The sequence below is a fragment of the Eleutherodactylus coqui genome, chromosome 5 (assembly GCF_035609145.1).
Source record: "Eleutherodactylus coqui strain aEleCoq1 chromosome 5, aEleCoq1.hap1, whole genome shotgun sequence".
NCBI classification, from domain to species: domain Eukaryota; kingdom Metazoa; phylum Chordata; class Amphibia; order Anura; family Eleutherodactylidae; genus Eleutherodactylus; species Eleutherodactylus coqui.
Window position 1 is genome coordinate 51,826,689 of NC_089841.1, and position 25,852 is coordinate 51,852,540.

Sequence of the window (25,852 nt, forward strand, 5' to 3'; positions counted from 1 at the left end):
AAGATTTGTTTTAGTGATCTAATAGATGACGTAATTGTCTCCGCCTGCTGCCACCACTAGGGGGAGCTCACTGTATATGGAAGTGTACAACTGGTAGAGACCTCAGTGTATGTATTCAGTAAGATGCCTCTAGTTTTCACTGCAGGTAACACAAGGCTCCGCCTGCTATACGGATGTATGAGCGCTTAGTGACCGGACGATTTTAGGCCCAATCATCAAAAGATTTGTTTTGTTTTTCATTGTTGCATTCCAAGGACAATAATGCTTTTTATTTTGCATCAATATAGCTATGTGAGTATTTTTGTGGGTTGAGTTGCATTTTTTAACGGCACCACGTTGGGTTACATATAAGGTATTGATTAACTTTAATTATTTTGGGGGGAGAATGTAGTCAGTTATTCCATGACTGTTTGCTTTTACATTCTAACTACTGGGCTGTTCACCGTAAATTACATTGTGAAAACTCTATTCTCTGTGTTAGTACGATTACGGCAATGCCAGCTTCATGTGACGGACGGGGGCAACGCTCTTGCTAAACCACTTAGAACGTGGTATCAAAGGTGGTAAATGGCTGGGATTTGAGCTTAGTTTTCTCCGATCCCGGCCAGGAGCCTGGCTATCATTAGATAGTGGAGTCTCTACTCCTCCCAACATGGGACACCCCTTTCGCCTTTCGAACAGTGAGAAGAGGGACAACTGTATTGGCAGGCAAAGCTCACCAGGGCAAATTGTCAGATCACGCCCCCTTTACTCAAAGCCATGCCCTCTATATCCCATAATAGTGCCATTCGGTGATCCCCTCACAGTAATAGTGACCACCCTAAAGGTCTCAGTAGTAATAGTTATCCCCATAGGGGCAGCAGTAGTAACAGTGCCCCAATAGTGGTCCCAGTAGTAACAGTGCCCCCATAGTAAACCCAGTAGTTACAGTGCCCCCATAGTGGCCCCAGTTGTAACAGTGCCCCCATAGTGGCCCCAGTAGTAACAATGCCCCCATAGTGGCGCCAGTAGTAAAAGTGCCCCCATAGTGGTCCCAGTAGTAAAAGTGCCCCCATAGTGGCCCCAGTTGTAACAATGCCCCCATAGTGGTCCCAGTAGTTACAATGCCCCCATAGGGGCCCCAGTAGTAAAAGTGCCCCCATAGGGGTCCCAGTTGTAACCATGCCCCCATAGTAGTCCCAGTAGTAAAATGCCCCCATAGTGGTCCCAGTAGTAAAATGCCCCCATAGTGGTCCCAGTAGTAAAATGCCCCCATAGTGGTCCCAGTAGTAATAATGCCCTCATAACGGTCCCAGTAGTAACAATGCCCCCATAGTGGTCCCAGTAGTAAAAGTGCCCCCATAGTGGCCCCTGTTGCAACAATGCCCTTATAGTGGTCCCAGTAGTAATAATGCCCTCATAGTGGTCCCAGTAGTAACAGTGCCCCCATAGTGGTCCCAGTTGTAACAATTTCCCCCATAGTGGTCCCAGTAGTAACAGTGCCCTCATAGTGGTCCCAGTAGTAACAGTGCCCTCATAGTGGTCCCAGTAGTAACAGTGCCCTCATAGTGGTCCCAGTAGTAACAGTGCCCCCATAGTGGCCCCAGTAGTAACAATGCCCCCATAGTGGTCCCAGTAGTAATAATGCCCCCATAGTAGTCCCAGTTGTAACAATGCCCCCATAGTAGTCCCAGTTGTAATAGTGACCCTCAATCTGGGACTGTGCTGCAAAATCTGGGCCAGTTGGCAGGCATGCTCGTGGTGTTAGACCAGGATGTTGTATAAAGGCAGCAGCCGGGCCTAATGCTCTTTCACATGTGTCATTGTGTGCTTGGAGTCGCACAGCACAACCCCCGGTAGAGGAACCTGCCGGTAGGCCGTATTCACACGGGCGATTTTCTCACACAAGTTCCGTCCGACTCCATGATGGGCAGAACTCACACGGGAGAAGAACCCCTTCATTTGAAGGGTTAATCGACACAAGCGGTTTTTCTCTCGAGTTTGAAGAATCGCTGCATGTCCTGTTTTTGTGCGACTCTTCTTCAAGAATCGGCCACCCGCATGACCTGCGATTGTGAAGGGTTTTTACAGAATGTTACCGTTGGAACCACATGATTAAACTTAAATTTGCGGCACGTTCACCTTAGCAGCGGATCCTCTGCGGAATCCGTCTCTTCTACAAGGGGAGCGAATTGGGGACAAGAATCTGCATTAAAAACCACATCAAACGGTCCCGGCGTTATTACGCTCTCCGCTGCGGCTCCGCCGTAGAACGCCCCGTGAGAACAGACGGCAGGTTTCCTGCGCGCATTTTGTGCAGCATTTACGCCCCATGAGAGTCCTGAGGGTCGTGTGCAATTCAGGTCCAGGAAAAATACACCGCCTTCACTGCATGTGTGTGTATCGTTTTCAGTCCATATTTGGCGCATTTTTTGGTTTGTACGCCATTATTTCACATCCGGGTTGCGTCTGCACTCGCTGCATTTTTCATGTGTGCGCCAAAAAAAAAACAAAAACCAAAAAGGCCCAATGGATATCAGTTTTTCCCCCGCTGCCTCCTGGCAACATGTAAAAAACGCAGTCCACGCGCTACAACTGCGTACCTGCGCCTCTTCATGTGACCCCAGAGACTTCAACGGGGGATTCTGGTCCGTGATACAAACCAAAATAGGGGATGCTGCGATTTTTTTTTTCGTACGTAAAAACGCGTCTGAGTACACCAATGAAAATCAATGGCGTTACACGCTGTGCGCATTCCGTCCGAAAAATACGTACGTTCGGGTATCTTCATATGGCGTTTGGGGTTTTTTTGGGGGGGGTCTTGAAAAAAATCAGTCTGATTTTGCGTGCAATTTTTGTGTACTTTTTCCGCACAATTCCCATCTTTTTTTGTACATATTTTTCACGTACATATATAAAAAAAACGCTATTTGATTTTTTTAAATTTATGGTCGCCTAGGTTACATGCATTTTTTTAAACGCCAACATAGACTTCAATGGGTAAAATCGGACAAGCTGCGAAATTTTTCTTACTCGGACTATTCGCCCAAGTAAAAAAACGCCCGTGTGAATATATCCTAATACAGACAGACAATACGCCGCGAGGCCTGAGTTGCAGTAACTAATGCGCAGAGTCTGTAAGTGTATCCTCCTGGTTCAGCGGGACGGTATGAGCCCCTCATACTGTACTTGGGGCCCGGGGGAGACCACAGCCTTATTTTAGCGTCCTCGCCAGATGGGCGGCGTGATATCACCTCCTATTAATAGGCTTCCTATAGCTGATATCCGATCTGGGCGCCGACTCAGCGATCACGGAAGGTTGTGGTTTCTGACAGCTGTGATGTGAGGGCGACACGCAGGTTTGTGCTGCCGGCAGTCTCTGTAGCTGTAGGGGATGTTCACAAGCGGCGCGGGGTTGCCTCTGCATGACGATGGCCTCACACGACCGTGTTTGCGCACATATTTGCACGTGCAAAATGTGCAAGCGCAAAACAGAGAATAGAACCCAATGATTTCAAGGGGTTCGTTCCCATGAGCATGTTTTGCGCACACGGAAAAAAGTAGGACCTGCTCTATCGTTCTGTGGTTTTCACAAGAGGCCCCCGTGCCAAAATACGAAGGATGCGCAAAACACTGCGCAAAAACAAGAAAAAAAAATAACACATCTGGACTTCATTAGGCTAGCCACGGAAAAAGGGTGTCACGCATGCGAACCGGCCTCGCGGCGCAAAACGTATAGAACTATGCATAGATATGTGCGCAAGTGTACCTCATCCAACCACGTAAATCCGCAGCGAGCTGATTTACGCATAAGACTTCTACAAGCGCAAAAATACTCGTAATATTGCGACTCTTTAGCGCTGCGGAGGTCGCGCTGTCGATCGCGGTTTACTGTACTTTCTGCGTTGCCAGGAACCATTCACATTGACGCGGGAATTAACTAGTCCCTCCTGTTTCCTATGAAATTGCGCGGTTCATTGCACAATTACGCAGGGATCGTGTACGTTTGCACACCCCCATTATTAACCCTTACTGCGCACACAAATAGAGCACATGTGAGCAGCAGATCTGTGCAAGGATCAGCCCAGCGCTATTTAATGACGGTTCCGCTTGAAAGACGCAGCGCGATTCTTATCCATGCAGACGATTTTTTTTTCCGCTGCAAAAATCGCCTTCGTATGCAAGCGTGGTTTGCGGATTCGCGCACGGGAGCGGGAATGGGATCTGAATGAAGTCTGATGCTGAATACGCGTCAAAATCCGACAAGTGTGAAGGCAAGATTCGTGGCGTGCCTATTTGCGAGTGCATGAGCGTACTGTGCTTTTTTGTTCGTGCATCGGCGTATTTCACCGCACCTTTTGCGCCGCAGGGTCCGTTCAGGACGACTGAAATGGCCAATTAATTATTGGGTTCCAGATCTGTTCTTTGTTCAGCGGCATTGCACAGTGTATCACGCATCTCCTTGCGTACTGTGCGCACATTTGCATTGACTTCTATGGGGACCTTCGGTGCGCAAATGTGCAGTAGAGCGCGCTGCGGTTTTTTTTTAGGCAACCAAGATGTGCAGGAATATACACGCTTGTGACCGAGCCGCTGGCATCAATGGATTCTGTTCTCAGCGTGCTGCGCGTTTAAATGCTGCGCACACAATTACGACCGCGTGACTCCGGCCTTATGGTCCATTTATACGGACAGGTAATCCGTCCACGCTGACAACCAGCGACTGACAATAAGCGTGTCCGCCCCCCATGATTGGCGCTTACGTGAGATGTGCAGCCGGCAGCGATACATTTCAGGCTGCGGGGCGGATTCTGACCCGGTTTTTAACGCAGATTTCAGCCTGGAGTCCCCCCCCCCCCCCTCCTCGTTGAGGCGTTTCTGTGTTTAAACGATTGTTCGTTCTTTTGCGCGGCCGGGTCATGAGGCAGATGAGTGTTTGTACGGACGGTCGCACCCAATAATCCGCCCTGGTACAAAAACCTTCAGGCTGGAGGCTTGCCTGCGTAAAAGATGTGTTAGGCTACTTTCACGTGGGCGAGTGCGATACCGGGGCGTGTAACTTGGCCAATACCGCGCTCACCAACATGATGTCTCCGAGGGGCGAGGCAAAGCCTCCTCATAGGATGGAGTCTGCCCCCGCGGCCCGCAGCTACACGGCGTCTGCCCCCGCGGCCCGCTGCTGCACGGCGTCTGCCCCCGCGGCCCTCTGCTGCACGGCGTCTGCCCCCGCGGCCCGCTGCTGCACGGCGTCTGCCCCCGCGGCCCGCTGCTGCACGGCGTCTGCCCCCGCGGCCCGCTGCTGCACGGCGTCTGCCCCCGCAGCCTCCTGCTACACGGCGTCTGCCCCCGCGGCCCGCTGCTACACGGCGTCTGTCCCCGTGGCCCGCTGCTACACGGCGTCTGTCCCCGCGGCCCGCTGCTACACGGCGTCTGTCCCCGCGGCCCGCAGCTACACGGCGTCTGCCTCCACGGCCCGCAGCTACACGGCGTCTGCCCCAGCGGCCCGCTGCTACACGGCGTCTGTCCCCGCGGCCCGCTGCTACACGGCGTCTGTCCCCGCAGCCCGCAGCTACACGGCGTCTGCCTCCACGGCCCGCAGCTACACGGCGTCTGCCCCCGCGGCCCGCTGCTACACGGCGTCTGTCCCCGCGGCCCGCTGCTACACGGCGTCTGCCTCCACGGCCCGCTGCTTCATGGCGTCTGCCCCCGCGGCCCGCTGCTTCATGGCGTCTGCCCCCGCTGCTTCATGGCGTCTGCCCCCGCAGCCCGCTGCTTCATGGCGTCTGCCCCCGCAGCCCGCTGTTTCATGGCGTCTGCCCCCGCGGCCCGCAGCTACACGGCGTCTGCCCCCGCAGCTACACGGCGTCTGCCCCCGCGGCCCGCAGCTACACGGCGTCTGCCCCCGCAGCTACACGGCGTCTGCCCCCGCGGCCCGCTGCTTCATGGCGTCTGCCCCTGAGGGCATATTAACTTCTTCCCACATCTGCAACAATCGCCATTCCAGCAACCTGATTGGTTGTTTGGGTTGGCTGATTTAACCTGATTGGTTGTTTGGGTTGGCTGATTTAACCTGATTGGTTGTTAGGGCATAGCAGTAGCAGAAATTGCTAATATGCCCCCCGCGGCCCGCAGCTACACGGCGTCTGCCCCCGCGGCCCGCTGCTAGTGATCAATACCCGCTGACGTGTCTTGCCGCACAGTATTGCGGTCTGCACACGCTCCGAGCCCGGCCGGCTCTCACGCCTCACAGACCGAAAACACCGGAGTGCCAACCGGAAATACTGACAGATGTAGCGCTGATAGCGGGCGGACAGACAGCCGCACACGGGAGGCTTCCCAGCGCTGTGGCGCCCCCTGGCGGTGCTGCCGGCGGAGGTGACGTGCGGGTGGACGGCTTCCGTCCTCTCAGGCCGGCGAAGGGGGCGAGCAGGATGGACTCCCCGCGGGAGGAGGAGGACGAGCCGGAGCTGTGGAGCCGGGAGCCCGTCGGTAACTAGTCCCCGTACATTGCCGCCGCCGCTCACACACAGGGGGCGCTCTGCCCTCCGCACTGGGGCACAGACAGCAGCGCACAGCTACATGGTGGCGGGATAGCACCCCCAGCAGGCGGCAGGGGGTAATAACACCCTCAGCAGGCGGCAATAACAACCCCTCTGACAGGGTGAAAACACCCCCCACCTATGGCAGGGGGTAAAGAAAAAAATACAGGTGGCAATGGGTGGTAACACCCCCAACAGGTGACAGCAGTAGGTGATGGTTAGTGACACCCCATCAGGAGGTAATGCTCCCCCCCTTCCCTGGCACAGGAGGTAATGCCACCCCCCCCCCTCCCTGGCACAGGAGGTAATGCCACCACCCCCCCTCCCTGGCACAGGAGGTAATGCCCCCACGGCATGCTGAGCCCCGTTACATAAGCGTACGTCCCGTGGCGTTAAGGTGTTGTCCGGCTGTGTCACCGCTGCCCTATCCTCAGGACTGACAGCCACCGGCTTCACTCCATCGGACCCTGACTGTAGGATCCGCGATCGGCGCCCGCAGCTCACGGCGCCCGCAGCTCACGGCGCACTTTGAAAGTATTTAAACTTCACACCCGCGGAAAATAATTACAATTTTCGCTCGCGGGGAAAAAAAAAAAATCGCAGCCGACTCTGTCTTACTGCGGACTCCTCGTGGACGCCCTCCATGGTAGTCAGTGGAAGCCGTCCGTCCCGCAGACCATCCGCAATTGGCATTGCGCGTGGGCGGTGGGTACCGGCATCATCGCCTAGCAACGGGAAAAGCAAACATAAATATAAATCTGTTCAGAGAACGCGGGGACGCCCGCTGGAATCCACTGCGGGGATCCCCATGCCATATGCCACCGGCCATAGATTCGTAAGCCGCTGTCACGCGCGCTTTTTACCGCAGAGCTTTGAACGCCGCAGTGGTCACGGTAGAACGCTCCCATTGATTTCAATAGGGACTCGCAGACCTGCGCTCGAATGCTGCGATTTCTGACGCCGTGATTTTTTAGCGCTGTCCGCTGTATTTTACAGCATTTTCGTGCTTTTTAACGCACCTCATCAGCCGTCACAATGGCGGGGTGTGCAGTAACTTACCTCCGAAAACGGCGGTACAATCTCTGCGTTTGGCAGATGCTGTGTGTGAGAATGGCCTAGGGGTCTGCTGCCTGGGACCCCCACCGATCAGCTATAAGCTGGGCCTTTGTGCTCATGCACTCAGGAAGTAGACAGCTCCATCCCCACTGCAGTGGGCAGGCTTGGTACTACAGGCATTGAAGTGAATGGGAACTTTGCCCGCAATCCCAAGCCTGGCCACAGCAGTGAGAACAGAGCTGTCTGCAGTAATCAACTTAGTACTTGAGCAGAAAGGACCAGCTTACAACAAATTGTCGGGGGTCCCAGGTGGCGGACCCTTACTGGTCTACTACTGATGGCCTCTCCTACAGCTAGGCCATTAAAAACTGACCCCCTTAAACATCTTAATTTTTAGTCTGGACTCTACCTGCTCTCCCCGTCTGCAGTGCCCATACTCTGATGGCCGTCTTCGTCTCCTCCCAGCCATATGGCACTTATATAGCGCTATATGGCGGTGCCTTCAGCTGCCGGGAGGAGCCAAGAGCTGCAGACTGAAGTGCAGGTACTCCAGACTGATACATTGTAACAAACTACCAGGGCATTAGAGAATTGTCTAAACGGACAGATACCTTGTAGCAAACCCTCAGCGATGAGAAGTATTGGGTCTGTACAGGTTTTCAGCCTCCAGACATAAAGGAGGATGTTTCTATTCACTGACAGCTGACTGAGATCTTGAAAATAGTGACAAATTGGAGCACAAATTCTCTCAGTGCAGAACTTTTCATGATGGCGGTGTTGTCCACCGCGGCGGCGTCCTGTAGTTGGCGCTGTGTGCTCCGGGGTCTGACAGTCTCCCCTTCCTCCCCTCCAGGCTGCAGGCGCCCGGCTCCGCCCCCCCGGAGGGTCATCCTACACCTGGACATGGACTGCTTCTACGCGCAGGTAGAAATGATCCGCAACCCGGAGCTGAAGGAGAAGCCGCTCGGTAATTGTTATAGTGGTGCCCAGACGGGTAAATGCCTGCAGGTAGCGGTGCCCCCGATGATGCCCATGTGTCTATGAAGGGAGGAGGTGGCAGAGAACTGGGTGAAGTGATGATGAGGATGGGCAGCTGTCGTCTTGGTAATGCTTCTTCTCTGCACGGTGCCACTTATGTGCCCACAGTCATCTGACACTGATGGCTCCGGCCTGATGTTCCTCCTGTGCAGAAGTTACATGTTAACAGCACAAAGCTGGCGCCGTACGGAGGGGCACACTGCAGCTGGCGCCGTACGGAGGGGCACACTGCAGCTGGCGCCGTACGGAGGGGCACGCTGTGGCTGGCACGTTACAGTTAGGCACGCTATAGCTGGCGCAGTACAGAGGGCCATGCTAGTGCCATATGGAGGGCATACTCTGGCTGGCCATTATGCATAGGAGGCTGGCACAGTATGGAGGGCACACTGGCTAGTGGGGTAATCGCCCCTCAGATGCTGAGTACTTCCATCTGACGCTCCTGTGATCGCTGATTATATAAAGTTTCTGGACTTTCCCACCAACATAAGATATGGCATCATTTGTTGCCCGCTGCATTTTTTCTGCTTTGACCAGGTGGGGGCGCTGCACTGTGTGGGGACACCTGTGCATCACTGCAGTTGGGAAATGCCCCAGCTGGACATGAGAGGCGAGCTGCGTTAGACGATCTCTGGGACTGACCACGTCTCACATGTCCAGCTGGGGGATATTCCTACTACAGTATAGCGGAGGGTCCTGAGATCTGCTGATGAGGCCCCCAAGTGGTCTAATGTAATATTACACGTTACCCAGTAAAATCAGTGGTGCCTGTGTAATACGTAGGGGCGCACAATGTAGTATATGTAGTGGCACACAGGGCTCTGGAGCAGCAGAGACAATAGGGCAAATAGAAATGGGTCCAAATACCCCCATGGGGCAGAATCCTTCATCTTATTTTCATCATTAACCCTCTAAAGTTTTGCTTATCTTGCAGGCGTCCAGCAGAAAAGTTTTGTCATTACCTGCAACTACGCAGCCAGGAAACTCGGAGTCGGCAAATGCATGCCCGTCCGAGAAGCCAAAGAGCGGTGTCCGCAGCTGATCCTGATCTGCGGGGAGGATCTGACGCACTACAGGGAGATGTCCTACAAGATCACAGGTGACCGCCGGAGGGGAAGGGGGGGGGGGGTGTCTGATGTTGTGGGACTTTCCTAAAGACACTCTACAGGTTAGGGCTGGAGTCTTGGGGGTTAATTGCTTACTGCTTTTTCAGTCCCTGTGTAAAGACGTCCATCAGTAGAATTTGTACATGAAGAGTTAAAGGGGTTGTCCAGTTGTAAACCACTGATTGTGTATCCGCAGGATAGGTCATCTATAGAAGATTAGTTGGGATCTGCTACCTGGGATCCTCGCTGATCAGCTGTTGTCTGGGATATTATGCTTGTGCACTGAACTGATTTCTGCAGGAAGCAGCCAGCTCCATTCCCACTGCAGTGGCTAGACTTGGTATTACAGGCAAAGTTCTCATTGAAGTGAATAGGTTTAATGCCAAGTATGGCCACTGCAGTGAGAGTGGAGCTGTCTGCTTCCTGCAGAAATCAGCTCAGTGCACAAGCGTAATATCCCAGACAACAGCTGATCAGTGAGGATCTCAGGCAGCAGATCCTAACTAATCTTCTATTGATGAGCTATCCTGTGGATAGGCCGGGGGCTGCATTCCCACAAACGTATATCGGCTCGGTTTTCACGCCGAGCCGATATACGTCGTCCTCGTGCAGGGAGGGGGGGGGGATGGAAGAGCCAGGAGCAGGAACTGAGCTCCCGCCCCCTCTCTGCCTGCTCTCCGCCCCTCTGCACTATTTGCAATAAGGAGAGCCGGGGCGGGGCTAAGTTCTTAGAATTAGCCCCGCCCCTGTCCCACCTCTCCCAATTGCAAATAGTGCAGAGGGGCAGAGAGGGGGCGGGAGCTCTTCCATTCTACCGCCCCCCACCCCCCCACCCCCGCAGATGAGGACGACGTATATCGGCTCGGCGTAAAAACCGAACCGATATACGTTCGTGGAAATGCAGCCTAATGGAGAGTTCCTGTAACTTGGCATCTGATAATCCAGCTGACATTCTTATATGTAGAGAATAACAGGATGTCTGTTGTCTCGCTCTCATTCTCTTCCTCTCTGTCTCTTTTTGTCCCAGAGCTGTTGGGAGAGTTCAGTCCGCAGGTGGAGCGGCTCGGTTTTGATGAGAATTTCATTGACATCACAGAACTGGTGGATCAGAGGCTGCGAGACCCTCAGTGTGACAGATCCCTGGAGGTGTCTGGTCATGTGTACAATGATCAAGGTGAGAGAAATCCATATGTTTGGTGGTGGCTGTGCCTTCAAGTGAATAAGACTGAGCTGCAATACCAGGCACAGCCACAACCAAATGTATGGCACTGTGTCTGGAAAACAATGAAGCAGCTCTGCAGCCTCTTCAATCAGCTGATGGATGGGGGTATTGGACCCCTATTAGGTGACCACTGTAGCCATTCAGAATCTGCAGCGTCATCGTGCCAAACTCCTGGAGTCATAGTTCTCCGGATGTGAGCAGGAGTTCAGGATGGTGACCGCTGCGGCCTCTGATTGGCTAGAGTGGTCACCTGACTTCCACCTGATGTACATACCGGGAGCCAGAGCAGCTCCGCTGTTTCCTGTGGGTTTAAAGTGAAGTGATGAGCCAATTTCATAAAAATCATTGTGAATCGGCACTGCTGATTCCGACTCCCATTAAAATCAACTAGTCCAGCTTAGATAGCCAGAAGTCAACGGGGGCCAATACGACATCTGAGTACATCCACGCGGGAGCTGACATACTCTTGGACCATGATGGATAAGTGCTGTGTGTGACTGCCAGTCCTACCCCGTACTTTTGCTCAAACTACTTAACAGTCTGTGCTGATCGTGCCGCCTGGAAAAAAAAGAATTGAAAGCAAAAAAGGGCGGCAGTAGGAAGGGGTTAAAGCAATTTTTGCTTTTCATCTAGAAACACCACCACTCTTGTTTTGGGGTTGTGGCTGGTATTGCAGCTCAGCTCTTTTCACTTAAATGGAGTTGCAATACCAGACACGGCCCATGGACAAGAGCGGCGCTATTTCTGCAAAAAAGTAGACCTACTAGTTTTAAAATCCCTTCAATCAGAGGATCTTGTTAAAAAAAAAAAGTAATGAGAGGGGACTTTTTGAACAGAGTTTACATTTACAAAGGATATTCTCTTAAAATGATCATCTAGTCTCGCTGTCAAACTTTGTCCGGAGGAAGGGGAGTAATATTAACCCCTTCCGCAGCATTCTACTGTGGATTTGCTGGTTCCTTCTTCAGTCTACAAGATGATGGCACCTCCGCTGTCATTACCCGATGCAGACTGTTCATCAGTAGTCTCAGGCTCTTCATGCTGCTTTTGGATTTGCCAGTTCACATGCTGGTCAATCGGAGAACGGGTGAAGTGCATCAATGGTCTAGGACTCAGCGGGCATTGGGTAGTCGGAGAACATTGTGGCCCTCCTGGAAGATCAAAGAGGGACCCGGGAACTGGCAGATTTATAGCCGAGTGTCATATTACTACTCCTCCGATTCCAGAATATATTTCGTCTCAGGATTAGAGGGTCGCTTTAAATGTATTTACCAACAGGGGAAATACTCTATATACAATATATACAAACTGCGACTGAGTAACATTCTATCTCCATTGCCCTGTAGGCCCCCCACATACTGGTGTGCATGGAGCCGTGTGTAGTCTCTTAATCCTGAGGCATGCACACTGACATTCTTCACACAGACTGATGGTCCGCCAGAAAAAACTCACTGATACTATACAGATAATATACAGTATTAGGGGCCCGCTAGTCATCACATGACCTGGCCCCTGGGTATGTACATTGGGCTATAGAGTCCGTGTCTTGTCCCTAAGGCAGTTATATTATTAGGGTGATGGTAATAAAGGGGATGTGATAACAACACAACTTTTTTTTTCTTCCCAGTTGTAGATCCCAGTGATTGGACTCACCAGCGTTTGATCGTGGGCTCTCACGTGGCCGCTGACATCCGGGCAGCAGTACACACCAGGCTGGGTATGACAGGCTGTGCAGGCATCGCATCTAATAAACTGCTCTGCAAACTCGTTTCTGGGACTTTCAAACCAAATCAACAAACTGTTCTGTTTCCTGAGAGCTGCAGCCATCTGATCAACAGTCTGAATCACGTCCATAAGATTCCAGGTACGTATGTAATACCAGTCACTGCCACTAAGGGCTTATAGCGTGATAGGGAAATATGACCCTAGTGTATAGTAAACAACATAGTGTCAAATAATGGAGCCTTAAAGGGGATTCATGTATAAGCAGAGGGCTCGCTGTATAATGACAAGTTTTGCAACTTTCTAATATTCTTTTTTAACTATGTCTGCTTTCTGTCAGTGAATAATGACACTTGTTTTAATTCACAGGCACTGTGCATACCTCACTCTGTAGCTCTGGTCTGGCCGATGTTGATTATTAGAGACTGTGACTACTAACCTCTCCCCTAGGCATCTGAGTTACTGCATGTCATACAGGCAGCACAGATGCTGGGGATAAGCGACAGGGGTCGGAGTCTCTGATAGAAAGTGGCGGCTGGACCATACCTGTGAAATGAAGGTAAAGTACTTCCTGGTGAGGTTGGTGGTGATAATGATCAATTACAGTGCTAAAGTGCTGTGCCTGATCATTATGGTAGCGGTCAGAGGGGTCTGGCACTGCCGGACCCTCCTGACATTGGATCAAAAGACGCACACACTTTTTAGTGTGTCTCTTAGTCCAAAAAATATGGCATATTAGAAAGTTGTAGAACTTTTCATCTATACAAAGATTAAAGGGGTTTTACCACCAAAGACATTTATCCCCTCTTCACAGGACAGGGGATAAATATCTGAACGCTGGGAGTCCCAACAGCTGAGACCCCCTGTGACCTTGAGAATGGTGCCCATGACTACCGCTCCATGCAATTGGAGATGGAGGAAAATTGCCAAATGCATCAGTCTCTTCCTGTCCCATAAAAGTGAATGCAGCAGTAGTCGGGTATGCACACTGCTGCACCATTCACTCGGTTATTCAGGGGTTCCTGTGATCAGCCCCCCAGTGATCAGACATTTATCCTCTATACTTTGTTTAGGGCTTAAAAGTGTATTTGGTGGTAAGACACCTTTAAGATTTATTGCCGTAAAACAACTAAACCCCTTTAAAAAAAATGATGCGTGTTGTCTCCCTCTACTGTTGATTTTCAGTAACTACAGCCAGAGCTCGATTGTCTTTAAAGGGGCATTCCCATCTCAGCTTTTTAAAGCTGAGATTGGAAACCGCTGCCATGGCTACTGGACACCCAGCCGGAGTTTATATACTGTTTCCGTAATTGAAATGAATGTGAGCTTCAGAAACAGGTCTGCACTAAGCGGTCGGCTTTTTCTGACAAGCGGCCGGAACAAAGCTTCTGGGTTTTCCCAACTCAGCCATGAAGAGCCAAGATGGGAATACCCCTTTAAAATTCAGCAGCAAGAGCTTTTCGATCAGATATGGATATTGGTAATCTATCTTATGACGATTATTATTCTACAGGTCAGTAGTTAGTGCGACTTAATGTTATCCTCTCCAATATGTGCAGGCATCGGACATAAAACAGCCCAGCGTCTGGAAGCTTTAGGGTTAAGCAGTCTGAGTGCCCTGCAGTCTTGTCCAATCACGGTCCTGGAGAAGGAGTTGGGAGCTGTGGTTGCTCAGCGTATCCAGATGCTCAGCAGAGGAGAGGACAACTCACCGGTGACACCGTCTGGACCCCCTCAGGTAGAAGGAAGCCTATGGGGACAACGATTGAGCGCCGATCGACATGTGTTAATCAATGCTCGTTACATCAGCCAAGAATTCGGCTCGTGTAAAAGAATTCTTGAAGCGTCTGCGGGACATTCACACTTGGCAGATTTCCACTATAACTGGGGGGCATCTATAGGAGCCATCAAGGAAAACGGACACCTGTGGGGATATTAGTCACTGGCAGAAACAATCCTGCCACACTAGGGGGAACACCCAGCAATCACGGGATGCCTGGGTCCAACAGTCAGCCTCTTTTTACCTCATAGCACCTATAAATGGCCTCGATCTTCCCCTCAGATCCTTGACTGTCACTGACAAGTGCCGTACATTTGTGGGATCCTAAAAAGCTTATGGCTTCCAAACTTTGTGTTTTTTTTTTGTTTTGTTTTGTTTTTCAGTCTATCAGTGAGGAAGACTCCTTTAGAAACTGCTGCACAGTATCCAATGTAAAAGCAAAACTGGAGGAATTGCTGCGACTTCTACTAAATAGGTAAGTAGATGGTTTTTAAGGGGAATCCATCAGCAGTTTTGACCATACAAAACTGCTGACGGCGCTGGGTAGGGGCAATGGAGTGGAGTTTACCTTTTGTCCTTGGTTTTATTAATAGCAGGTCTTCAAAAATGAACTTTCTCATCTGTTGCATTGGAGGACACAGCTTAGGACAACGGGTATAGCTTCTACTACTAGGAGTGGGATACTAAGCATAAAAGTGTTACCTCCTCCTACCAGCTCTTCCCCCTCCTGCAGGCACCAAGCTCATCAGTTTTAACTTAGTATCTGTGGTAAGCAGACCTCTTCGCTCATCAGTCTTCAACTGGACCTTTCAGGACCTAACTATTCTGTTTCCAACCTGTTCCTCAGAAGGCAAGGAGGCACAGTCAACTATCAAAGTTTGACATTGTCCCGCCATCCATAGTGTAACCCTATTCCCGCACTATCCAAAGGCAGATGAGAACAGGGGCGCTCACTACTGGAGTCTGGAGCCGTATTCCTCCATGGTGGTACGATAGGTATTTTCATTCATGAAGGTGAGTATTCTGATTTCCCATGCCCCACCCCCTTCCCCTCCAAGGGGGCAGTACTTTGTTGTGACTGGCAGGCACTGATCCACCGCGCTACTTTTTCAATGCTGCAGGGAGTGGGGGGTGCTGCGGCAGCGCAGTGACCCCACAAATGGCGCCGGATTGCGGCAAGCAGCGGAACACTATGTGCCACTCTAACTGGCATCTGCAGGCCTTGTGGTTGCGGGAGTTCCTTTCTTCAGGAGGTGCCCTCCATGGCTGCAGACACGGCCACTAGTCAAGCTACTTCCGTCAGAGCGGGCTCAATGCATCTTTCCCATGACAGCACCTGTGCGAGACCTCCTCCCATCCAGGCAGGAAATAAAGCCCCTAAACGTGACATCTTGCAATTCGAAAGACAGGTCTTAAAACCGAAGGGTTTAGCAGGTAAAGTATTTTCTACTCCATCTCTAGTAGAAAGGAGGCGACCTTTAAAGCTTATCTTACAATTTAGAAAGCCTACTTTAATTTTAATTATAATGTGGTGGACATCCTCGAAGGTCCCATTTACTCTAATATCCTAGAATTTCTTTAGACAGCTATTGATAAAGGCTAAAGGCCCGTTTACACACAACGATTATCGCTCAAAATTCGTTAAAACGATGGCATATCAGCGATCATCGTTGCGTGTAAACGATGCCATCGCGCACTTTTCGTCTGAATGATGATTTTTAGGTGAGTTAAAAAACCATCGTTCAGACCACATGCTGTGTTCTCCACGGGAGCTAGAGATTTCATTGTATTTTCTTTGCAGCCCCTGTGAGAAAACATACCACAGGCTGTTATCTCCATGGGAGCTAGAGATTACATTGTATTCATGCCATCAGCCCATGCAAGAACAAAAGAGCTGATTGCAGAGCTCAGATCACCTGCTGAGTTCTGCAGGCAAGTCCTGGAGGCTCATTTACATGCAAACGAAGCTGATAAAGTACTAATGGGCATTAGTGCGCATTAGTACTTTGTGCAAAATGTTCGCTAAGCCTGTCAATCTTTTAATCGTTTAAAAGATTGTCTTTGCATGTAAATGAGCCTTAATACTATTAAAGTACAAGGGTCGCCTCTTAGTGGTCTTTGACATTCACTTATGTGAATGTCCTTGGATTAGAATCAGGGCTGTTAGTAGTTTACATCCTACTATTAGATCTAGCTCTCCTCCGTGGGATTTAAACTTAGTGTTATCCTATCTTTGTCAACTTCCCTTTGAAGAAAACTCCAATTGAATTCCTATCTTATAAGATGGTCTTTTTAATAGCGATTACCTCCGCTGGGAGAGATTATAGCGATATCTGCAGTTCCACAAATATTCTTAACGATAGCGTGGTAATTAAACCTGACCCTGCTTTTCTTCCCAAGGTGGTTTCTGGCTTTCACCGCTCTCGGGAAATTGTCCTTCCCTCCATCTGCCAAGAGCCTCAGGACGAAAAGAAATGTCAACTTAATTTGCTTGATGTTAGGAGACGTCTAATCAGATAGCTAGAAGTTACTAAATCTTTCAGGAAGTCTTCTCAACTGTTTGCACAGTTTCAAGGGAATAACAAAGGCCAGAAAGTGTCTGGTAGAACGTTGGCTAGATGGATTGTTTTCACAGTTAGGTCAGTTTATTCATCCGGAGGGATTGAGGCTCCTTCAGGATTTGGACCTCGCTCCACCAGGGCGGTGAGCGCTTCGGTATCTACTGATCAATTCTGCAGAGCTGCTACATGGAGCTCTCCGAATACTTTTTTTAAACATTACAGACTGGATCCCCAATCTGAGGATTCTTTGGAAAGAAGATCCTTCAACAGTTAGCTCGCCTCCCTTAGGATTATGTTATGTGGTTTATTGTCTCACAGGTGCTGTCATGGGCGTAAGGGAAATGTAAGATTACTTACCGGTAATCCTCAGTCCTCCCTCCCCTATAGGAGATGTATGGTTAGTTTTAAGTGCAGATAAAAAAAAATATTTAAAATGTAAAAAAAAAAAAAAGTAAATAAGGTTAGAATTTCACTCCCATCAGCCAATGGATCTTGTTATGAACTGAGGCTATTGAGAGCTATCCTGCTTTTAACCCCTTTAGGATACAGCCCTTTTTTTTCCCCAATTTCCGTTTTTTCCTCTCTACTGTTAAATAATCATAACTTTTATTTATTCATCAATGTAGTTCACTACATTTAATGTGCTGAAAGCCTTTTTAAAAATTTTAAGTGTAGTGAAATGGAAAAAAATGAAATTCTACCATCTTTGTGTGTGTGTGTGGGGGGGGGGGGTTGTTTCTACAGAAGGTACATGATTAGGTTATTCTATGGGTCAGTATAATTACTACGATACCACATTTATGTAGATGTTTTTCCCGTGCTACTTTTAAAATCTAAACTATCTTTGGAAAAAAAATAAAATGTATTTTCTGCCGCCATCTGCTAACAGCCGTAACTTTTATTTTTCCGTCGGCATACTTGTGCAAGTGTAGTCTCTGTTGGTACATATGACTTTTGATCACTTTTTATTCCATTTTTTTTTTTTCTTTGAAACAGGGTGACCAGAAAAGCGCAATTCTGTTGTTTTTTCTGACACCAAATAGGGTGTTTAAACTTTTTATTACCTTTTTTATATTTTTAATAATAAAACTTTTTTAAACAGATTTTCACATTTTATTTTAGTCCTCATAGGGGACATGAACTTCTGATGGTTTGATCACTCCTGCTGTAATACCATAGTAATACATTATACCATGATCTGGCAGAAAACTGTAATAGCAGCCATGGGGTCTTTCAGACAGCCCCCAGCTGCCATAGCAACCAAGTGGCACCCCGCAATCCCATTACGGGCCCCGATGGGGACCGCTGGACATCGATCTTGGCATTTAAATGAATTGGATCACTACCAATTCACAGCCCTGCCATTTGGGTTGGCCACTGCCCTCCAAGTCTTCACAAAGTCTTCCAAGTCTTCTGGCATCTGTGATAGCTCTCCTCGTTCCTAAGGGATAGTGGCCATTCCCTACCTCAACAACATTTTGGTGAACGTTCCAACTCAGTTGGACAATCTAAACATCCTCCGCATCACTTTGGGCATTCCGTCCTGGTTAGAGTGGATCATCAACCAACCCAAGTCCTGCCTTTCGCCATCTCAGTGTCATGTCTCTCATTCGACATGGCATGTGCCCGGGTTCTTTCCCCGGCGCAGAAGTTCGTTTGCTTTTTAGGCATAAATGCATTCACTGCAAAAGCTGTCTCCGATGCCCATTCATCACTGCACGAGTATACGATTGAAGCTATGGTCCTGACAGCCTGTGGTTTTACTGAACCTGTCATTCAAACTGTGATGAAGGCTAGAAAGCCCTCCTTTTCTCGAGCTTATCATCCTGTCTGGAACAACCCAACTTCCATCTTAGGCGTTTTTCGCTGTCTTGCCTTCTGTCTTTCTTGCAGAAAGGGCTAGACATGGGATTGGGCCTTAGTTTCCTGAAGGATCAGGAATCGGCGTTGTCCATTCTTTTCCAACGCCCCTTAGGCTGAAAGTCAGCTGTCTGTACTTTTTTTAAAGAGAGTCGCTCACACGACTATAGGCTCACCCCTTGGAGCCATTGCGCAACATTTTGGATCGTCTTTTGTCCTCTAAGGTAGCCTTTTTGGTAGTAATTATTTCCATCCGCAGGACTTTTGAGCTTGCATCCTTGTCGCAATCCTCTGTTCACCATCTTCAATCAGGACAAGGTGGTCGTACATCCTGTGCCCTCCTTCTTATCAAGGGTAGGGAACTTCCCTTCTGGGTTACTGCACACTTTATTCGGGCAATGTATGTCTCTCGGGTGGTATGCAACGGCGCATCTGCTGACGTCTCTCTTGGTCGAAGAGTCTTGCAAATGGCCATAAACTGACCACATGTCTCTTGATCTACTCTTCCCCATGCCTAAGGGACTGCTGTGGAATGTCCCATGATCCTAAGCTGTGTCTCCAAATGCAGTGGACAAGAAAATAAGATTTTTGTACCTAGCGTAAAATCTTTCTCGACTTGTTCATTGGGGGGTTCACAGCACCCGCCCAAAGTGTTTTCAGCATTTTCCCATATTCACATCCTTGTTGGAGCCTTCTCCCCAGAGTTGCACTTGGATCTAGGCCATCTTACATTGTTTACGGTTTCCACTTGAACTATTTAATTTGTTTCTATCCTACTTGCTGCTCCTACTGCTGGCATATAAACTGGCTAGCTTGGTGCCTGCAGGAGGGGTATAGCTGGTAGGAGGAGCTAAAACATTTTTTGCTTAGTGTGCGCCTCCTAGTGGCAGTAGCAATAGACATGGTCCTAAGTTGTGTCTCCTAATGAATGAGACGAGAAAAAGATTTTATGGTAAGTACAAAAATCTTACTTTTATCTCCCCAGGCCGCTGAAAACTCTCTGAAAGCGGGCCTTAACCTCGAAGTGCTCTCGCCTCTTTGCGCTTTGCAGCCCACACCACCACCCTCTTCCGTGATTGACGCTGTAGCGACTTCCTGGTTGAACACCACAGCTGTCAATCAGAGCCGTGGAGTGGCTCGGTGTGGGGAGCAGCTTCTTATATGTCACTTAATGTAAACTTTTCCTTTGCAGACTGTCCACTGATGGGAGGATCGCCCACACGCTGAGGTTGACCATTCGCCAGTTCACACCAACCAATAAATATTTCAATCGGGAAAGTCGTCAGTGTCCCATTCCAATGAACGTGGCTCAAAACATGAGCAGCGGTAAGGGGCATTTGACTAGTAAAGGGCCGCTGTGAGCGTCGTGGTAAAAGCTGTGGTTTTTTTTTATTATTTATCTTACAGCCTGGTATGTTAAAACCTTTTGGTCGTAATTCTTTACTGTTTTGATTTTTTTTTTTAAGTTAGTTACTTTGTGTGATGTCAAAGAGAAAGCAGAACGACTGCAGCATCAGACTGCACAGAGTCTGTAGTCTGTAACCGTGGAGACGCATTGCTGTGCATGGCTGCTGTAGACACAACATAGTAGTAGAGTTTTAGTTGCAGCTATTTGCAGAAATGTTAAAGTTTTTTATTTTATCTGTACCAAAAATAACCTTTTCGTAATTTGTATATGATTGTCGGTTAAACAGACTTTTCCTCTTCAGGATCAGACAGCGCTGCAGTTTTCTGTACACTGATGGAGCTGCTCATGAAGCTCTTTGAGAAGATGATTGACGTCAAGTTGCCCTTCCACCTGACCATCCTGAATGTTTGTTTTTCCAACCTCAAAGCTTCCAAGTCCTCAGGGTCATCAAGAAATTCAATTGGGTTTTACCTCACTCAGAAAAAGTCATCAGCAGATGAAGGCAGCAACAGCCAGGTAGGATTATAGCCTCTATACACAGAAGAGCTGACAACTCCTCTATATACTACACCACACAGGAGAGCTGACAACTCCTCTATATACTACACCACACAGGAGAGCTGACAGCTCCTCTATATGCTACAGCACACAGGAGAGCCGACAGCTCCTTTATACACAACACCACAGGAGAGCCGACAGCTCCTCTATATACTACACCACACAGGAGAGCTGACAACTCCTCTATATACTACACCACACAGGAGAGCTGACAGCTCCTCTATACATACTACACCTCACAGGAGAGCCGACAGCTCCTCTATACATACTACACCTCACAGGAGAGCCGACAGCTCCTCTATACATACTACACCTCACAGGAGAGCCGACAGCTCCTCTATACATACTACACCTCACAGGAGAGCCGACAGCTCCTCTATACATACTACACCTCACAGGAGAGCCGACAGCTCCTCTATACATACTACACCTCACAGGAGAGCCGACAGCTCCTCTATACATACTACACCTCACAGGAGAGCCGACAGCTCCTCTATACATACTACACCACACAAGAGAGCCGACAGCTCCTCTATATACTCCACCACACAGGAAAGCCGACAGCTCCTCTATATACTACACCACACAGGAAAGCCGACAGCTCCTCTATATACTACACCACACAGGAAAGCCGACAGCTCCTCTATATACTACACCACACAGGAGAGCCCACAGCTCCTCTATGTACCACACCACACAGGAGAGCCGACAGCTCCTCTATGTACCACACCACACAGGAGAGCCGACAGCTCCTCTATGTACCACACCGCACAGGAGAGCCGACAGCTCCTCTATGTACCACACCGCACAGGAGAGCCGACAGCTCCTCTATGTACCACACCGCACAGGAGAGCCGACAGCTCCTCTATGTACCACACCGCACAGGAGAGCCGACAGCTCCTCTATGTACCACACCGCACAGGAGAGCCGACAGCTCCTCTATGTACCACACCGCACAGGAGAGCCGACAGCTCCTCTATGTACCACACCGCACAGGAGAGCCGACAGCTCCTCTATGTACCACACCGCACAGGAGAGCCGACAGCTCCTCTATGTACCACACCGCACAGGAGAGCCGACAGCTCCTCTATGTACCACACCGCACAGGAGAGCCGACAGCTCCTCTATGTACCACACCGCACAGGAGAGCCGACAGCTCCTCTATGTACCACACCGCACAGGAGAGCCGACAGCTCCTCTATGTACCACACCGCACAGGAGAGCCCACAGCTCCTCTATGTACCACACCGCACAGGAGAGCCGACAGCTCCTCTATGTACCACACCGCACAGGAGAGCCGACAGCTCCTCTATGTACCACACCGCACAGGAGAGCCGACAGCTCCTCTATGTACCACACCGCACAGGAGAGCCGACAGCTCCTCTATGTACCACACCGCACAGGAGAGCCGACAGCTCCTCTATGTACCACACCGCACAGGAGAGCCCACAGCTCCTCTATGTACCACACCGCACAGGAGAGCCCACAGCTCCTCTATGTACCACACCGCACAGGAGAGCCCACAGCTCCTCTATGTACCACACCGCACAGGAGAGCCCACAGCTCCTCTATGTACCACACCGCACAGGAGAGCCCACAGCTCCTCTATGTACCACACCGCACAGGAGAGCCCACAGCTCCTCTATGTACCACACCGCACAGGAGAGCCCACAGCTCCTCTATGTACCACACCGCACAGGAGAGCCCACAGCTCCTCTATGTACCACACCGCACAGGAGAGCCCACAGCTCCTCTATGTACCACACCGCACAGGAGAGCCCACAGCTCCTCTATGTACCACACCGCACAGGAGAGCCCACAGCTCCTCTATGTACCACACCGCACAGGAGAGCCCACAGCTCCTCTATGTACCACACCGCACAGGAGAGCCCACAGCTCCTCTATGTACCACACCGCACAGGAGAGCCCACAGCTCCTCTATGTACCACACCGCACAGGAGAGCCCACAGCTCCTCTATGTACCACACCGCACAGGAGAGCCCACAGCTCCTCTATGTACCACACCGCACAGGAGAGCCCACAGCTCCTCTATGTACCACACCGCACAGGAGAGCCCACAGCTCCTCTATGTACCACACCGCACAGGAGAGCCCACAGCTCCTCTATGTACCACACCGCACAGGAGAGCCCACAGCTCCTCTATGTACCACATCGCACAGGAGAGCCCACAGCTCCTCTATGTACCACACCGCACAGGAGAGCCCACAGCTCCTCTATGTACCACACCGCACAGGAGAGCCCACAGCTCCTCTATGTACCACACCGCACAGGACTACACTGAGGCCTCTTTTTAAGATGAGCTCCTGGCTGAGGAAGTTACTTTTGCGTGAATTATGATTTTTCTTTTTGTTTAAGGTAACGGATTTCAGTACAAAAAGTAATCCTGCATTTTCTGGAAAGCCTAGTCACTCTCCCAGTCCTGTAGTGAGTAATGACGAAGCTTCACTATCAGTACCTGAGAATATCGACATGGACGTGTTCAGTCAGCTGCCTGAAGACATTAGGAAGGAGATCACCCAAAGTCCGCATACAACCAAAAAGAACAAAAACGTACAGACGACCCGACCAGCAGCAGCCGCTGGGGGAATACAGCATTTTTTCACCAAAGGAAAAATGGGGCATCTACTCGCTTCTGCAACACATGGGGGGCGTTCTCAGGACCCAGTGCAGTCCTCACTGAAAACGCTCTTGAGAAAGGACTGTGAATTTACTAGCAGTGCCTCTGACTCGCTCATCACTCCTAGTACATCGCACTCTGTGGGTACAGAACCAAATGTTGGATTTTCAATGGATTGTGCAGAATCTGGGGAAATGGGCACCATGTCATCACTTCCTAAAAGCATCGATATGAACGTGTTTTCACAGCTGCCGGTGGAGCTTCAAAAAGAACTTATGAGCGAATGGAAGAACCAGAAACTCATTCCCAAGATCCAGGCCAAGCAGTCTCAAGATAAATTCAAGGGCACAAAGGGTCAAAAGCCAAGCGCAGCGCCTCATTCCAACAACCTGCTTAAATATTTCAAGCCGCGGTAGATGGCGCCGCCTGTAATGACAATCGTTATGTTTTGGTTATGTTTATAATTGTAAATAATGTTTATATGATGGGAGGAAGTACATTATAAAGGTTTCATATAAGATGATGACTGCGTTTCTAGGTACCATGTATTCTGGTGATGAGGCCAGACTGTAATGGGGGCATCCTCTGGGGTGTAGACAAAAATCAGGATGAGCCCTGTTGTTTCCTTGGAGCTCTGCTATAATTTCACAATATATCTTTTTTCCACTCAGTCATTAACTCCTTAAGGAGCAAGCGTGGTAAATTTACGGCACTTGGTCCTGGGCTTTAATCCCTGCCGATAGAAGAAATACGACGTAGGACTAAATCTTCTGCTCCTGCAATCAAGCAGGTCGAGTCCCTAGCTGTCAAACACAGCTGAGGACCCAGAGGAGAAGAAAAAAGCAGTTTGTAACAGCTTCTGTCTTCTCCTTTCCCGACTACTTAGTGCTCAATGAGTGCTATGTACTAAAAAGTGGAAGTATAACTTACACTATGCGACCCAGCGATCACCAGACCACCAGGTTACCACTGTTATACCAGAGCTGCAGGGTCCTAGCAGACCCTGATAAGCTCTGCCAGTGACTATTATCACTATAGGGGGATGTTTTTTCTGTAACTGGGGCTCCTATGGAATGCTCCAGCTACAGTGGAAAAGTGTGTAATAAAAAAAAAGACCATGTGAATGCTCCCCCAGAGCTCTTATGATGTCATAGGGGTCATAGATGGTAAAAAAAATAGTTACAGGATGATTGTCAATTTTTCATTGAGTAGAGGGTTTGACCCGATGACCCTGGGGGTCCCTTTCAACTCTGATTCTATGAGTTAAGTGATTACAATATGGGAGCAAAAGGATAAATTATTGCAGGAAACTGACCCCTTGAAGGGAAGCTCTAGTACCCTGTTGTACCGCCTCTAGCATGGATACAAGATGTGATACAGGCGGCATGGAGGCTCTAGTACCCTGTTGTACCGCCTCTACCTTGGATACAAGATGTGATATGGGTGGGCATGGAGGTTTTAGTACCCTGTTGTACCCCCTCTAGCTTGGATACAAGATGTGATATGAATGGGCATGGAGGCTCTAGTACCCTGTTGTACCGCCTCTAGCTTGGATACAAGATGTGATATAAACAGACATGGAGGCATACAGCTTCTCTATGGTATCCTGTGGCATATCGCTGTACATTTGCTCTAACTGAACCTCTAGATCATGCAAATTTGTAGGCTTATGAAGTTGGCATCCAACATGGTCCTATATATGTTCTATTGGTGATAAATCTGGCGATCGGGCAGCCACAAAAGTGTGACAATGTTATGGAGGCCCCTGTGCCATCCTTGTGTGTGTGGCGAGCATTAGCCTGCAGTTTGGCCGTATCATAAAGATAACAACTTTCTGTCACTTACTAAAGATAATTACCTTACCCAACTTGTACAGGACCCGACAAGAGGAACGGACGGTTAGGACTTGATATTAACCAATAGACCTGACAGAATAACAGGGGTGCAGATTGGGGGACCCTGCCATGAGAGGAACACATGTGGCTGCAGGATGTCCTGAACATATCGCTGAGCTGTCATTGTCCCTCGTACCACTACTAGGGGTGACCGATGGTCTGGGGGACCATCTCATATGACAGTCACACCAGCAGGGGACAGTGTATCGCTCCCCAGCAAAGGCAGGATTGAGGCGCTCACTCCGAGGTCTCCAGATGCTAACATAGCCGTTGTTAGTTCCCAAACTAAACCTAGATTTGTCATTGAAGACAGTCAAGTTTCATCATTTACAACACCACTGCAAACGGAGGTGACTGGCTGGATGTCATAGGCAGTACATGTAATGGGTGCCGCATGACCAAATGTCCTTCAGCCAAGTGCCTGGAGAGTTCACTACACACAAGGAGCCTCCAAAAGCCTTTTTATAGGCCAAAGGGGAAACCACTTTTATGG

The 25,852-nt window shown here is 49.6% G+C and overlaps 1 protein-coding gene across 1 annotated transcript; it reads left to right on the plus strand.

Moving 5' to 3' along the window:
- Positions 1-6,192: 6,192 nt before the first annotated feature.
- Positions 6,193-23,984, plus strand: POLI (DNA polymerase iota). Its single transcript, XM_066602500.1, has 10 exons — positions 6,193-6,468; positions 8,428-8,541; positions 9,544-9,708; positions 10,743-10,889; positions 12,565-12,801; positions 14,219-14,397; positions 14,823-14,914; positions 20,053-20,186; positions 20,570-20,784; positions 23,203-23,984. Exons 1-10 carry the CDS (start codon positions 6,411-6,413, stop codon positions 23,878-23,880), a joined length of 2,019 nt encoding a protein of 672 aa, XP_066458597.1. The 5' UTR covers positions 6,193-6,410; the 3' UTR covers positions 23,881-23,984.
- Positions 23,985-25,852: the final 1,868 nt, after the last annotated feature.

Bases quoted from the DNA above. Each gene is read 5' to 3' on its own strand.
- POLI (XM_066602500.1), top strand. From the start codon at position 6,411: ATGGACTCCCCGCGGGAGGAGGAGGACGAGCCGGAGCTGTGGAGCCGG. The intron at 6,469-8,427 runs GTAACTAGTCCC...CCTCCCCTCCAG, and splicing joins GTGGAGCCGGGAGCCCGTCG to GCTGCAGGCGCCCGGCTCCG. The intron at 10,890-12,564 runs GTGAGAGAAATC...TTTTCTTCCCAG, and splicing joins TCATGTGTACAATGATCAAG to TTGTAGATCCCAGTGATTGG.